The sequence below is a fragment of the Canis aureus genome, chromosome 7 (genome assembly GCF_053574225.1).
Source record: "Canis aureus isolate CA01 chromosome 7, VMU_Caureus_v.1.0, whole genome shotgun sequence".
Classification (NCBI taxonomy): domain Eukaryota; kingdom Metazoa; phylum Chordata; class Mammalia; order Carnivora; family Canidae; genus Canis; species Canis aureus.
Window position 1 is genome coordinate 67,462,055 of NC_135617.1, and position 16,071 is coordinate 67,478,125.

A 16,071-nucleotide genomic window follows, 5' to 3' on the forward strand; every position below is an offset into this window, starting at 1 on the left:
AAATTGTTAACAAAAAAAAAAAAAAAAAGGAAAAAGGGGTAAATAGGGACTGCTTTCCGCTTACCATGACAATTCAGTTTTCCTGAAATTTGAGGAAATAGCTCCAAGCCCAAAAACTCTTCACTACCTAAGCTTGATCAGAGAACCACTATAACTAAGAAAAGGCAATACTGTTCCACAAAGGTGCAGCTTACAATAGAGGTTAGGTTCTAATACTGGCCATTTAAAATTTTTGGACTTCTATTGGTAACTAAATATTTACAGCATGAGTGTGCATATGTATATGCCACTTCCTGTCAATACCATCAAGAAACCAATAGGAATGTCCAAATGATTTCCAATCAATTAAAAGGTCTAGATATATCTCTATAAAATTTTGCCATCTGTGCAACCACATCATATGGCAGTCAAGAACAACTTGATATACTCATCTTTTAATTCCACATTTTCCAAAGAATATCTCTGTTAGAGTCAGTAACTGCACATTGTTCCTAATGACCAAAACTCACTATCATTCTTCTCTCAAAAGTAAGAGTCTTACAAATGAAGTATGCACAATGCTTATTAACCAAGAGGTTAAAAATTCAGTAAAAATTTTAATTGTATGATAAAAGTGCTAACTGAAACCTAAAGGCACAAATACACATAACACATGATTAAAAGCTGACTGTTAATATGAAAAGTAACTAGAGATTTTATTAATTAGCACGAAAAATTCATGTTCAAAATTATAGCCAGCTCTAGACCTGCTAACCTGTAGAACCACTCTAGCCTTCAGCGTGTTGGATTTGGCCAGAATACTGGGGTTTTTGTTTGTTTGGTTGTTTTGTTTTAATGTGAATTTGATTGCTTTAAGAAAGTACGAATATTCTGTTTTACCACAGATCCTACCACTCCCAGTTGTAGAATACAGGGTTACAAGCCTCATTTATGTTATTTATCTGGCCCAAAAGTTATTTAAATTAGCAAACCTTGCAATTGTAAGTGAAGATGTTTGGTCTCTTATGCAAAGTCTGAAATGACTTTGGAAAACACTGAAATAACCACAGTCCTGGACAAGTACTATTTTTTTTCCAGTAATACAAACATCATAGAAAAACAAACAATGAAACATTTTCTAAAGGCAAACTTAGGTTCATCATTCTATCTTCAGAGGTTCTTCAGCATTAAAATCATTTCAGAAATCTACCACCCCAATTTTCATCATTTGCCTATGAGGCTTGATTAGAGAACCACTGGAGTCCAGAGAGGCAAAGTGGCTTGTCCAAGGTCTTACACCCAATTGGTGACTCGGTTACAAAAGCGTTTTGAATTTACTTCCTTCCCCAGTAAGATTTTGATTTCATTAAGGGGAAAGAGTGGTGTTTCCCATTATCTGGAGGCTTTTTCTAACACTTTGTTCAGCAAACATTCAACAAGTGGTACTGAGATTTGCTCCCAAGAGATGAACTCAGTTCTTGTTTTGTAAATAATCAGAACCCAACTTACACAATGTTCTATGTAACTATAACTATATCAATAAAGTTGGAAATAGGGATCCCTGGGTGGCGCAGCAGTTTGGCGCCTGCCTTTGGCCCAGGGCGCCATCCTGGAGACCCAGGATCGAATCCCACGTCGGGCTCCCGGTGCATGGAGCCTGCTTCTCCCTCTGCCTATGTCTCTGCCTCTCTCTCTGTGTGACTATCATAAATAAAATAAAATTTAAAAAAATAAATAAATAAAATAAAGTTGGAAATTAATAAACAAATGGCCAAAACCCAGGTACAGTTAAGTAGAAAGAACAGATTCCTACTCCGCAGCAACAATATCTGCTGAGTGAATGAAGAAATAAATGCGACTTTAGTTCAGTGAGTATGCTTGTAGTCAGTGGGCCTTCAAATGGATAAAGGACCCAAAGGCACAACAATGGATAAAACTTCACCTTTCAAATAGACATTAGCCTTAAATAAGATCTTTTCACATGGAAAAAAAAACACAGGTTCATAATCCAGTTCCAGAATGCCTGATTAAACTAAAATACAGCATTTTCCCAGGTTGGCAATTCACCAACTCCTTTGTTAAATAAATCCATCCTCATGAGACCCAAAATTTTAGAGTATAGCTCAGACTTGATTTAAATGTTTTCCAGAGGTATTCACGAATACATTACTTCAGCTTCAGCTTTTCTTCCACATCTAGGGAAAATACCAAAACCCATCATTCTTAGGGCAGTGAAAATACACTGTACAATATTAAATGTTAACATGTCATTACATGTTTGTCCAAATCCATAGAATTACAGCACTAAGGTGAGCCACATGACATAACAAGAAAGAAAGAAAGAAAGAAAGAAAGAAAGAAAGAAAGAAAGAAAGAAAGAAAGAAAGAAAGAAAGAAAGAAAAAGAAAGAAAGAAAGAAAGAAAGAAAGAAAGAAAGAAAGAAAGAAAGAAAGAAAGAAAGAAAGAAAGAAAGAAAAAAGAAAAAGAAAGGAAGGAAAGAAAGAAAGAAAAAGAAAGAAAGAAAGAAAGAAAGAAAGAAAGAAAGAAAGAAAGAAAGAAAGAAAGAAAGAACCATTCTGAGGAGTGATGTTGACAAGGGGGGAGTCTATGCATGTGGGGGGCAGGGGTGTATACAGGAAATCTGCATTCCCTCTAAATTCTGTTGTAAAGTTAAAGATGCTCTAAAAAAATAATTTTCTTTTTTTTAAAGATTTTATTTATTCATAAGAGACACAGAATGAGAGAGAGAGGCAGACACATTCATGAGAGAGAGAGGCAGAGACACAGGCAGAGAGAGAAGCAGGGTCCATGCAGGGAGCCCGATGAGGGACTCGATCCTGAGACTCCAGGATCACGCCCTGAGCCAAAGGCAGATGCTCAACCCAGGGAGGCTGCTTCTCCCTCTGCCTGTGTCTCTGCCTCTCTCTCTGTGTCTCTCATGAATAAATAAATAAAATCTTAAAAAAAGAAAGAAAGAAAAGAGAAAGAAAGAAAAGAAAAGAAAAGAAAAGAAAAGAAAAGAAAAGAAAAGAAAAGAAAAGAAAAGAAAAGAAAAAGAAAAAGAAAAGAAGCAGTCATGATCTGCAATTCTGTTTTGTTTTTCACAACAGTAACCCTTTCCAGGTAGGAATTCCAAAATATCAACCCAGGCATCCCTAAAAATTAATTTTAAAGGAAAAAAAAAACATTATTCTGCAATATTCTTTTCCAAATATACCCTGTAGCAGGGCTCAACAATTTGCAACCATGTGCCCTGGCTGGGTAGCATCTGATAATCTTTGGAAGCCTCTATATTCCAGGGCCAAGCAGAGCTCTATGTTCTTGGTTATTACCTATTTTTCCCTTTACTTGTTTCTTAAACTTTCATTAGCAGGATCAAGGTTAATGTGGATAGAAATTCTCATACTTGGGCCAGATTCTTCACTTTCATCTTCTACTCTCAGCCATATTATCTTCCAACTAAGTTCACAAGATGGGGAAAAATTTTTGCTACCTTTCCTGCTTCTTTTTACATTTCACATTCTACATTTCTTTTCATCTTTTTTCTTTCACCTTTTCATTAGACAAAACACACAAGCTCAAACATATCCCCCTGCTTGTTCTCTGTGAAAAGAGCAAATGATGCTTGCACTCAGCCTGGGACAAATAAAGGTAGGAGAAACTGGACACAGGATAAGGGTAGGGAGAAGCCAGTTAAGTTCAGGACTGGGGACAATGGTGGGGAGGGGGTAGAGGTTAAGAAAGAAGCAGCTATGGGACGCCTGGGTCAGCGGTTGAGCATCTGCCTTTAGCTCAGGGCGTGATTCTGGAATCCCAGGATTAAGTCCCACAACCGGCTCCCCGAAGGAAGGCTGCTTCTCCCTCTGCCTGTGTCTCTGCCTCTCTCTCTGTGCCTCTCATGAATAAATAAAATCTTAAAAAAATAAAAGAAAAAGAAAGAAAGAAGCAGTCATGATCTGCAACTCTGTTTTGATTTTCACAACAGTAACCCTTTCCAGGTAGGAATTCCAAAATGTCAATGTACTACTCTGAATTTAAGCTATTCCTTCTCTGTTATGGTATAGTATATCTGATGGGAGGGAGGTCTGCTAATTCAGATACTGGGAAAGCTACAGTGACGGCTCCTACATGCATGAGAGCATCTGCTGGAATCTATCTTGTACTCACACATCTCACACATGTGCAACCTGGACATGAGATGGCATTAATGCCTGCTGGAGCAAACCCTTGCCAGTGGGGTCAGGGTCAAGGGATAAATGCTCCCTATCTGAGGTGCATTCACACTGTTTCCTACAAGATCCTGGTAGTTTTCAGCACAGTCACCCACAATGGTTACCTACTAAATAAACATCCTCATAGCTGCTTTCTCTCCTGTTTCATTTTCCCAAACCTCCACTACTGGTTCCTAAGACTCTCAGGTTAGCACTGGGAGAACTAGCACTATGTAAGTAGCTTTCTTAATACATGAGACCTGCCCTTTGTTTCAAAACAGAAATCTATTACTTCAAGGAAGAGCATGCAGGTCTAGTACCATTTCCACACATAACTAGGACAAAAGAGAGAGATGAATTTATATGGAACCAGGGCGTGGCTATATTTCTTGATGTGAATATAATGATGTGAAGTGTGAAGGTGTCTCTTTAAAAATGGGGACAGGCGGGATCCCTGGGTGGCGCAGCGGTTTGGCGCCTGCCTTTGGCCCAGGGCGCGATCCTGGAGACCCGGGATCGAATCCCACATCGGGCTCCCGGTGCATGGAGCCTGCTTCTCCCTCTGCCTGAGTCTCTGCCTCTCTCTCTCTCTCTGTGACTATCATAAATAAATAAAAATTAAAAAAAATAAAAAATAAAAAAATAAAATAAATAAAATAAATAAAAATAAAAATGGGGACAGGCAACTTGAGGACAAAAATAATAATCAACACTCCCTACGCTCCTTTCCATGGAACTCCTGCAAGGACTCACCGCTGAATCTTCACAATGTGCCTGAAATTATGAAAATACTAATACATAGTTGAGCCTTGAACAATGCAGGGGTTTGGGGAGCCACCCCTCCCTTGTGGATTTACACCACACATAATATACATCTCTGTATCCATCCCCATTCCCTAGGAGAGTTGGATGGTAGGAATAAAGAATTTTTTCAAGTCTGTATACTGCAAAATAGTGCAGGAATAAAAGTGGGCTGCTAATCTTCATTATCCAGCTGAGGAAGGCAAATACAAAAGATTCACTCACACATCATTGAATTCCTCCAGAGACCTTGCAGGTGTAAAAACATCCAAGAGACCAATCACCTGTGAGAAAATAGAAAAATCAAACAGTAAATAAATACAGAACTGTAGTACCCATCAGGTCTTAGCCGTTTTAATAGGAAATAATTTCAAATTCTACAATCTCAGTTCAATGACATCACAGCATCATACACTTAACTTATAACTTATTCTTTTATCCAAATTATGCTTTTGATTTTTACTTGTTAACATCAATTCCCATAATAACGTATTTTACTTTTAAAGACATCATCTCTTTAGAATTTGCTCACATATAGCCATTTATCAGGAAGCAGGAAGATTCAGGGCTCTTGACTTACATAATGCACCAACAGTCTAATGATTAACAAGCAAAAAAAAGTCACACTTCTACAGCTACTACTATAGTATCATTTTTCTTTCTTAAATAATATTATTACTCCATGAAAATTTTTCCATATGTAGTCTTCAAGATTGATATTTTTTTGGTCCCAAAACGTTCTCTTAGTTTATTCTTGGTGTTATTCTTATAATATTCTTTCTTTTTAAAGATTTTATTTATTTATTCATAAGAGTCACAGAAAGAGAGGTAGAGACTGAGGGAGAAGCAGGCTCCTTGTGAGGAGCCTGATGTGGAACTTGATCCCAGGACCCTGGGATCATGACCTGAGCCAAAGGCAGATGCTCAACTACTGAACCACAAGGCATCCCTTCATGTAATATTCTTAATATTCAGACACTTTTCTTAATCATCATCAGGTATTTAGATCAGACTATTTAAAAATGAAAAGATAAAGCCTATGCTTATACAAGGAGAAAGCAAAAACTATTTAATACTCGGTTATCCATGATCTTTGAGCAGTTTTTCTGATCATGGATATATACTGGATAATCCATATATACACTACCATTCCTCAACCACTGCCAGTAACTCCTAAAACCAGACTTAAAATATCTGGAAATGATGGGGTGCCTGGTGGCTCTGGATTTCAGCTCAGCTCATGATCTCGAGGTGGTGGGATCAAGCCCCGCATCTGGCTCTGTGCTCAGCATGGAGTCAGCTTCAGATTCACTCTCCCTCTCATTCACTTTCTCTTCCTCTCTTTTTCAAATAAATAAATAAAATCTTAAAAAAAAAAAAAAAAAAAGAATATCTAGAAATGAAACAAAAGCTAAATGGCCTTCATGAACACCAATCCATGACTGGGCCTCATCAGCATGCTGCTCTAACCTAGCAAGTTAAACAAACCACCTGAAAGTAAAATATACCACTGCTCAAAACATTATCATGAAAAAGAACACTCTTAATTAGAATGTTACTCCATTTATCTATCAGACTTTTATTTATTTTTTAATAAAGATTTTATTTGTCCATTCACGAGAGACACAGAGAGAGAGAGAGAGGCAGAGACAGAGGCAGAGGGAGAAGCAGACTCCATGCAGGAAGCCCGACGCGGAACTCGACCCCAGGATTCCAGGATCACGCCCTAGGCTGCAGGCAGGCACTAAACCGCTGAGCCACTCAGGGATCCCCTATCAGACTTTTAAAAGCAATTTCTTTTTTTTTTTTTTTTTTTTAAGCAATTTCAATTATATAGCCTGAACCCAAAAGGCAAACAAGACCCAAAAAAGGCCTTGGAAGTCAAAGAGAATAGCTTCTCAAGACTTTGCATCTTATTCCAAAAGAAAAATACAGTTACCCATAAGATTATTACCCAGACAACTGTATACAAGAAAATCAAAATTACTTATAATTGCGCTACCTATTATAACTATCATTAACATTTTGAGATATTTCCTTTGATTTTTCTGATGTACATAAGTTAAAGTTGGGGTTATTCTCTGCACACAGTTTTGTATCCTGCCTTGTCACTTACTATAGAATGACTATATCTTCAAATATTTTTCATGCTCTACCACTTATATATACCCTAATTTAACCAATTTCCTATCTTTGGACATTTAAGGAACACTGCAAGTGTGTATGCATACAAGTGTGCATATGTGTATATATGTACATGTAATACATATTTTGCACATCTTGTATTTCCTTTCAGAAAATAGATTTGAAGAAATAGAACTACAGGGCACCTGGGTGGCTCAGTTGGTTAAGCATCTGCCTTTGGCTCAGGTCATGACCCCAGGATCCTGAGATCAAGTTCTGCTGGCATCAGGCTCCCTGCTGCTTCCTCTCCCTCTGCCTTCCTCTCTCCTTGCTTGTGCCCTCTCTGTCAAATAAATAAATACAATCTTTAAAAAAAAATAGAATTATAGCATCAAAGGACACCAATATATTTAAGGATCTTAATATTGTTAAATTGTTCTACATAAAGGTGAGGTCAACTTACATTCCTACCAACAGTGTATCCCTGACTTTGGAACAGGTCTGTATAGTGCTTTAAACTTAAGTCAAATCATTTTCTTTTACCTTCCCCAACTAAACCATAATTATTTTCACTGAGTTTGATATAATTCTGGCTTAAGACCTCTGTTCTTTTTATTACTATCCCCATCCCCACTTGTACTTTAGGTAACTGAGATCCAGAAACCAATTTTTTTCTACTGTTCCAATATTTTCTAACCATTGGTTCTTATTATGTGAGATGCTGCAACTCCCCAAATACAATAGGAGTTTAAAGCAATATACATTGTTTTATGTTATTTCAATTGTGCTGTGAAAATTCTCAGATAAAAGTAAATCACTAGAGATCAATTTACACAGGACTCTTCATGTAAGAGTTACCTTGAAGACAAAATAAAGTAAAACAAAGTAAGTCCAGAACATCTTCAAATAACAGCTCCAACTTCAATGTGAAAACATAAGCATTTTGGAATCAAACAGCTTTAAGTCTGAACTCTACAGTCAGTTTGTGATTTCCTGGACCCATGAACTTACATTCCAATAATCCAGCACTTGGAATATGCCTGGCATACAGTACCTCAATTATTAAGTAAATGAAAGAAACACATCTTCTTTGAGCCTCACGTCCTTATATGAAATAAAGGGAGATGCTTATTTTTATCGCATTGTGGGGAATATTGAGTAGACAATATAACTGAAGGTGCCCAGTCCAAAGGACTGACCCTCTGTTGATGACCAAAATAAGTGGTGATCACAATCCTTAGAGTTTTATAAAGAATTACAGAATACAAATCACAGAAACAAACTCTCTGAAGCAGCTATCTCCAGTAACAAAATTTGAGATACAAAGCTAAGCTAAATTATTAAGATGATTAAGAAGCATGACTGCAAGCAGCACAATAAACTAATTTGGAAAATAATAATAGAACCAGCACATTAGTAAATAGCCTATCAAATTTTAATTTCCTAAAAAAGGACACATTGTATGAGATTAAAACTACCCATGTTACATCAAGCATCTTTAATTTTTTTGTGGCCTTTTACAAATATCCCTTCTCCATCAATTGTATTTATGGAGTATTCATCAAAAGGAAAATACTGTAAAAATAAGTTTCCCACCATTAAAATAGGTCTGGGAACTTATAGGAATATTCCGTAATCTACTCATTTCTCATTTCTTAAATGGAATTTTCCTTCTATTTTTTTTTTAATTTTTTTTTTTTTTTTTTTTTTTATTTATGATAGTCACAGAGAGAGAAAGAGAGAGAGGCAGAGACATAGGCAGAGGGAGAAGCAGGCTCCATGCACCGGAAGCCCGATGTGGGATTCGATCCCGGGTCTCCAGGATCGCGCCCTGGGCCAAAGGCAGGCGCCAAACCACTGCGCCACCCAGGGATCCCGGAATTTTCCTTCTAATTCAAGTTATGTGTTAACCTATTTCTTTATTTCTTTTGCTTCCATTATATGCTTTTAGACACCCCAAAGTAACCCAGGAGTCAGTTATTTAGAAAAGACATTTATAATGAAAATAATCAGCAGATGTCTCTGATGACTATCCTATAATGGTCCAAAAACCGACAGACATAAAAGTCATATGATTTTACTAATTTGGCACATATTCAAGAAAAAAACCCACTTTAGCTCAGTCACCAAAGACAAGTGCAGCAAAACATTGACTTAGTTTGGTTAGTACAGATCTCCAGGCCCTTAACTCCGGGCAATCTTTGCAGTACCTACCGAGAAAGCAAAAGGATGTAGCTGGCAAGATGCTTCCCTTTCATCTTTCCTTAGAGCAGGTGTTAATAAGATCAAGGTCACAAATCCAATCAAGAACGCACCAGCTAACTCTGTTCAGAGAATAACTCTTACAGCCACAGAGGGACATGCCTTAGCTCCTATTACTCATCTGGTAAATGTGTGTCTGTCATTCATTAATACTAATGAAATAACTTAAGATGAGCCATTGATTCTGAGTCAGGCATTTTTGTGTAAAACATGACATGTGCATTTGGCACCCAGAAATCATGTTTGTTTCCAGTACTTAATATTGTCAAGAGTTTTAAGCTGCTATTTTTGGAGGCCTCATGGCTAGTTAAAAATTGTACAGTGGCCCAAAAGAGTCACTCATTCATTCATTCATTTTAAAGATTTTATTTTTAAGTAATCTCTACACCCAACATGGGGCTCAAACTCACAACCCTGAGATCAAGAGTCATATACTCTACTGACTGGGCCAGCCAGGCGGCCCCCCCCCCCGCCCCGCAAAAGAGTCATTTTAAAAAAAGAGGAAGAGAAAAAGGAAGATGAAGGAGAGGAACTCCTCTTAAAATCCTCAATTAAATTTATTTGGAAGTCTTGGTTCTTCCCTAGGTAAAACTACTTTGACATGGAGAGCTCCTAAAAAATGTTTGTGGAATACGCTGACATTCAGGAATTTTCCTATATTGAGTCAAAGTCTGTTAGCCCCTAACAGAACAGAGAACTATAAAATATTCATTCAGCCATATGCCTTCTTTTGTTCAAAACCAAATCACCAATATTTAAGTACAGATGACCCTCTACATTGATACTGCTAAAATCTAACCTTTTCATGCTAACATGAAAAGACCAACTGCTATTAATATTAAACAAGCTGCTTATGAAACAACTTATGTAAGTTAAAATCCTGTTTTCCTAATACTATCAGCCCTCTTTAAAAAAAAAAAAAAAAAAAAAAAAGACTTAACCATTCATTTGAGTGAAAGAACAGAGAGAGAACAAGTACAATGGGATGGGGCAGGAGGAGAGGGAGAGACAGTTCCAAGCACTCCACTAAGCACAGAGCTCAATCCCATGACCCCAAGATTATGACCTGAACCAAAACCAAGAGTCAGATACTCTACTGACTGTGCCACCCAGGCACCCCATCAGCCCGCCCTTTTTTTTTTTTTTTTTTAAGGTTATTGTATGGGACACCTGGGTGGCTTGGTGGTTGAATGTCTCCCTTCAGCCCAGGTCGTGATCCCAGAGTTCCTGGATGGAGTCCCACATCGGGATCCCTGCATGGAGCCTGCTTCTCCCTCTGCCTGTGTCTCTGCCTCTCTCTCTCTCTCTCTGTGTCTCTCATGTGTAAATAAATCTTTAAAAAATAAAGATTCTTGTAGCCCTTCCTAAATTAGAACAATTGTATCCCATCAGTGTGGCATCTTCATTTCTACAAATAGAGAGTGACCCACACGTAACCAACCTAATACCACAGAAGACACATTTTGAAGTTATCTCATTACAGAAAATTAGAGCATAATAAACTAAATAAGGTTGTTTCTTATGATCACTAGAAAAGCCAAGGCATGGATTCAGATAACCCAAAATAATCTTTGCCCTAAACATTGGCTTAAATGGTCTATGAAGAAAAGCAGAACAATAAAGTATAGTGCTGGTAATCTAAACCAGATGTTTGTAAATGAGCACTGGCAACATCAGTGGGAACCCAGGGCCTCCTGAAAGTGCTTTGGGGTTCCATAAATGTTTCGCTTGCATTCCATTTTCAAAGTTTTCTGTATTTAAAAAGCTATGATAATGTCTTTGTCATATTTATTAATGTGTAATGAAAAACAGCATACACACTCAACTGTGTTAAAAACCAAATGTAAACACATCAGTTAAGCTACCAGGCCACCTTGATTGTATGCAGACCTTGGAATAAAGCTTCTCCTGCTAGCTTTTTCCATATATCTCAACTTCTTGTAAACATGTCACTGATTAGGAAGGCTGCAGCTCTACTGAACTTTTTAAAAACTCAGCTTTGCACATGAATGCACATAAAAATTATACCTAGGTATAAAGGTTACCTGTGAAAAACAGAATTTGCTCAATAGTATGCAATTAAAATAAACCATGAAAATAAATAAGCTACTCCTGTGATTACAACACCATTTCTGTAATCCAATTCTAAATTCAAGTCTCAAGGGGCAGCCCGGATTGCTCAGCAGTTTGGCGCCGCCTTCAGCCTAGAGCCTGATCCTGGAGACCCAGGATCAAGTCCCACGCTGGGCTTCCTGCATGGAGCCTACTTTTCCCTCTGCCTATGTCTCTGCCTCTGTGTGTGTGTGTGTCTTTCATGAATAAATAAAATCTTTAAAAATAATTAATAAATAAATAAATAAATAAATAAATAAATTCAAGTCTCAATGCTCCCAATTTAGAAAAAATTTGTACCTTGTGAAACAACTGTATATTAATAAAGTATCATTTATCTATAATTTAAAGATATTCTTAAAAGTTTAATTATTAAAACAGAAAAGATCTGAATAGCCAAGTAATAAATTTACACATTTTGAATATTTTTTCTATACAGTAACAATCAATACGGTCAAATGACTATAAAATCTCTATGGTCATTGTTTCTACAATGCTACAAATTTTACAGTTTCTTTCATACAGCAATCAAATAAATTCTTTTTAACTTGATTTTGAAATTTAGGAAAGTAAGTATCCTTTGTCAACTGTCTTTTCACTTTCAGCTATTATTCCAATTGCATCCCTTTATATATTGTATTAGGGTTTTTTTGCAGGATGGCATTGCTCTCAAATTTTCAAATTGACAGAAAAGAAAGGGTTATATTTAACTTAAACAATGTCTTTGTCACAGTTATTAAAATACCTGACTCTGGAAAAGCTATACTGCAAAAGATTAAAAAGGAAAATTATATCAAATCACCCATAAATTAATAGTCACCTTTGATAGGGCATTCAGTGGGCCTAAGGCAAGTTGTCTCAAACTTCTCCACTGAAATAATCCATTAAAACACAAAACAACCTTAGAGTCCCATATTTGGACACTACAATATTAAGTAAATCTGGTAAAGAATGCAAAATTATTTTTGTAGTATTTTCTCTTAAAAATGCTTTTATTTTTGTTGGCTAATGCTTTCCCTCTAAAACTGTCTTAGTAAAACTCAAACTCCAGGAAGATGTACCCATGAACTCCCAAGGCTTTGGATGGCTACCTGGCATAACACAGTGGCCACAAACACCCTGGTACCAGAAGAATGGTCCAAAGTTCGATGCATTCTCATGTATTCTCATTTCAGTAATCAGAACACATTTTTCCCCCAGTCTATTCAAGAGCAGCATTTATTCTTCCTTGTATGAATAACTTACATTTTCATGTTTCATATGTTTCAGTAACCGCAGTTCTCTGTAGGTCCTTTTGGCATGAATAATGGACTGAAATGGTCTGGAGAGCTTCTTGACTGCCACACGTAACCCAGTTTTTGTGTCAAAAGCAGCACTAAGGAAAAAAAAGCACATATAAAGAATTCATCAAGGAATGTGCTCTAAATACCTCAAAATTAGTATTTATAAGGAAGGCTATTTTGTTTCCAAGTGAAATTGGTATACAATAAAATACAAAGTATAAAGATTAAAAACTAAAATGACCTATAATCCTGCTATCCAAAATAACCATCTGTTGTTTTGGGTGTTTCCTTCTCATTTTCTTTTCTAGGTACCTAAATCAGGGGTCAGAAAATTTTTTCCACAAAGGACCAGAGAGTAAAATATTTCAGACTTTGTGAGGCATAGGGTCTTCAGCACAGCCACTCAACTCTGTGGTTATAGCCAGAAAGCAGCCAGACAATAAATTTTAAAAATGGATGTAGCTGTGTCCCAGCAAACACAAAAACAAGCGGCCACTTGATTTACAGGAGCCAACAGACCAATATACAAAGACCTGGATTCTGTCTGCCTCAGGCCTATCACCTTGCCACCAAATGTTGATCAGAATGGAGGGCTTGGAATGGTTTCAGGACAATGAGGTGGCACAAAAACTTCTTGAGTGCCTACAAAGTATCTGCCACTCTTCAGAAGCTAAAAATCTAATAAGGAACAAGTCAACAAATCCCTCAGGGGATGGGGGAGAGGGAATGAGCTGAATAATACAATAATTTCAAATAGTGATGAACGCTATCATGAAATAAAACAGAATAATGGGACAAATGAGAGAAAGCCAGTGGGGTTTTGCTTCTTTAGCTAGGATGTCTGAGCAAATAGGTTCAAGCTGACAACTGAATGATGAGAACATAGCAACCATGTAGAGGTATAGGGAAAAAGAGCTTCAAACAGAAGGAAAAAATTGTATTAACATTTATTGAGTCTTTATTGCATACCAGAAGTTGTTCCAGGCCTAACTGTTAATTTTTTTAATTAAAATAAATTTTAATCCCCAACACCCCTATGAAGTAAATGCTATCATTCCCCCACTCAGAAATGAGGAAACCAAAGCACAGACAAGTTAAATAACTTGCCCATAATCACAAGACTTGAAAGTGTCAGGAGGAGGGAATCTGGATCCACAACTCATGCTATTAACCATTTTGCCATGCCGCCTCTCAGAAGAGCAAGTACAAACAAAGGAAAGAAGAAACAGGTAGAAAAAATATGGCATGCTGGGGGGTGTAAAGATGGCCTGTGTAGGTGGAACACTGGGAGCACAGGGAGAGTAGAAAAGAATGAGGTCAGAGGTATGGGCAGAGGCTAGATCCTGTAGGACAACTGCAGCAAGAAACTTGATGTGTATTTCAATTATTTTTAGAGACTGGGCTAATCTGATCATGCCTCATCCTCCTGTTTATCTCAGTCTCGAATGGGCATCCAAGACTTCTGGATCATCTATCATGACCAAACTCTTTTCCCATGTGACTCTGTACTTCCAGAAGTTCCCCTCCTTTCCCTCCCAAATCCTTAGACTAAGTCCTTGCTCTTCAAATTCCAATTTGTTACAAATTCCTATAAATCTCCAACCCCCTTTCTGAGCCTCACCTCCACCTCTTTAATTGAATCTAGGCTCTACCTGGAAGACACTACTTCTCTTACAGCCCTGCCCTTACAGGGGATTCTCTCTATTCTAGGTACCTCGTGGCTAGCAGGTGGGGCAAATGTCCTCCTCGCCAACCATTCCTACTTCCAGACTATAATTCTTCATTTGTTTTACAAAAGCCCCTGCTCACAGCTATCACTACCTCTCTGCTGCTGTAACCCACTGACCTGGAATTTTCCATTATTCACTGAACAGTTAGTTCCTATCTCAAAGTCTCTCTCCACTCCCAATTTCTGTCATCATTCTTGGCAAGTTCAACACCCAGGTGGAGGACACATCCAACATCCTGGCCTCTCAATTTCCTGACCTCTCCAGGAAACTCCACCTTACCCAGCCACCTCCATGGTCACACCCTGGACCTCTATCACCATCAAAAGCTGCCCCACCTACACAGTTTTGAATGCCAGCACCCATTTTCCATCACAAACCTTCTGTGCCTTTTAGTTTACTTCTAGTTTACTTCCAAGTATGTATGACTACAACGATTTGTGGACCTCATCATCATTGGCTAATTCTATCCATCCTTCATGCCCTCTCCCATCTTCATTTATTTCCCTTCTTGCCTGGCTCAGATTATATACTCCCTTGTGTCTCTGTCTTTGCCTCTGCCTCCTACACCCACCTAGATAAAGTCTAACTTTGGGTGATCACAACTATTTAATTCTCCTTGTCTGAATCCAAGAACTAATTCAGGTTGAAGAAAAACTAATGTACAACCATACAGACTGGTTTCACTCTCAATTCCTGACCTTAACCTCAAATACAGCTCTTAAGACTACCGCTTTTTTCTAGGAAGCTCATTTTCTTACTCAAAGTCATCATTTGACATGGTCTTTCTCCTCAAACCTCCAATTCACCCTCTTCTTTCCAAAGCTGCCCTTGCCTTCATTGAGAAAATAGAAACCAGCAAAAGGAAGCTCCATTTATCTACCAGTAAATGTACAAACCCATCTGCACTTGATTCTATCTTTTCTGCTTCCTCTCTTGCTTTAACTAAGGACACATGCCCTTTCTTACAAAAATCAAGACCTTGGGCAGCCCGGGTGGCTCAGCAGTTTAGCGCTGCCTTCAGCAGGGTGTGATCCTGGAGTCCTGGGATTGAGTCCCGCATCAGGCTCCCTGCATGGAACCTGCTTCTGCCTCTGCCGGTGTCTCTGCATCTCTCTCTTTCCCTCTCTCTCTCTCTCTCTCTGTCTCTCATGAATAAATGAATAAAATCTTTAAAAAAAAAATCAAGACCTCAATACATGCTCTGGAGCCACCTCCCTCATCCTCTCAAGGACTTCTCTCTTTCATTCTCTTTCTCTCTACCTTCTGAGTTTCTCCATATCTTCTGGATCGATCATTCTCATCAACATAAATAAGCTAGAGTTAGTTATTTCCCAACCTCAACAAACAAACAAATCTCCCCTGAAAGCTCCCCACTACAGTTAAAATTCTCCAATGGTCCTCAAAGTATGGTTCCTAGACCAGCAGCATTGGTGTTACCTGGGAACTTGTAAGAAATGCAAATTCTCAGGTGCCACCCCAGACCTACTGAATTGAAAACTGAAGTGCGTCCAGTAATCTGTATTTTATCAAGCCTGCCACATAATTCTAACACATGGTGAAGTCTAAAAA

The 16,071-nt window shown here is 38.0% G+C and overlaps 1 protein-coding gene across 3 annotated transcripts in view; it reads right to left on the minus strand.

The window, feature by feature from the left end:
* The window catches only part of MAPK14 (mitogen-activated protein kinase 14), a 75,859-nt gene that overhangs the window by 37,951 nt on the left and 21,837 nt on the right, over window positions 1-16,071 (minus strand). For all 3 annotated transcript variants that reach the window (XM_077904277.1, XM_077904276.1, XM_077904278.1), the window contains exons 2-3: window positions 12,735-12,864; window positions 5,217-5,275 (exon numbers count right to left, since the gene is read on the minus strand). In XM_077904277.1, the coding sequence (XP_077760403.1) occupies window positions 5,217-5,275; window positions 12,735-12,864 (189 nt within the window). The remainder of the gene's footprint in view (window positions 1-5,216; window positions 5,276-12,734; window positions 12,865-16,071) is intronic.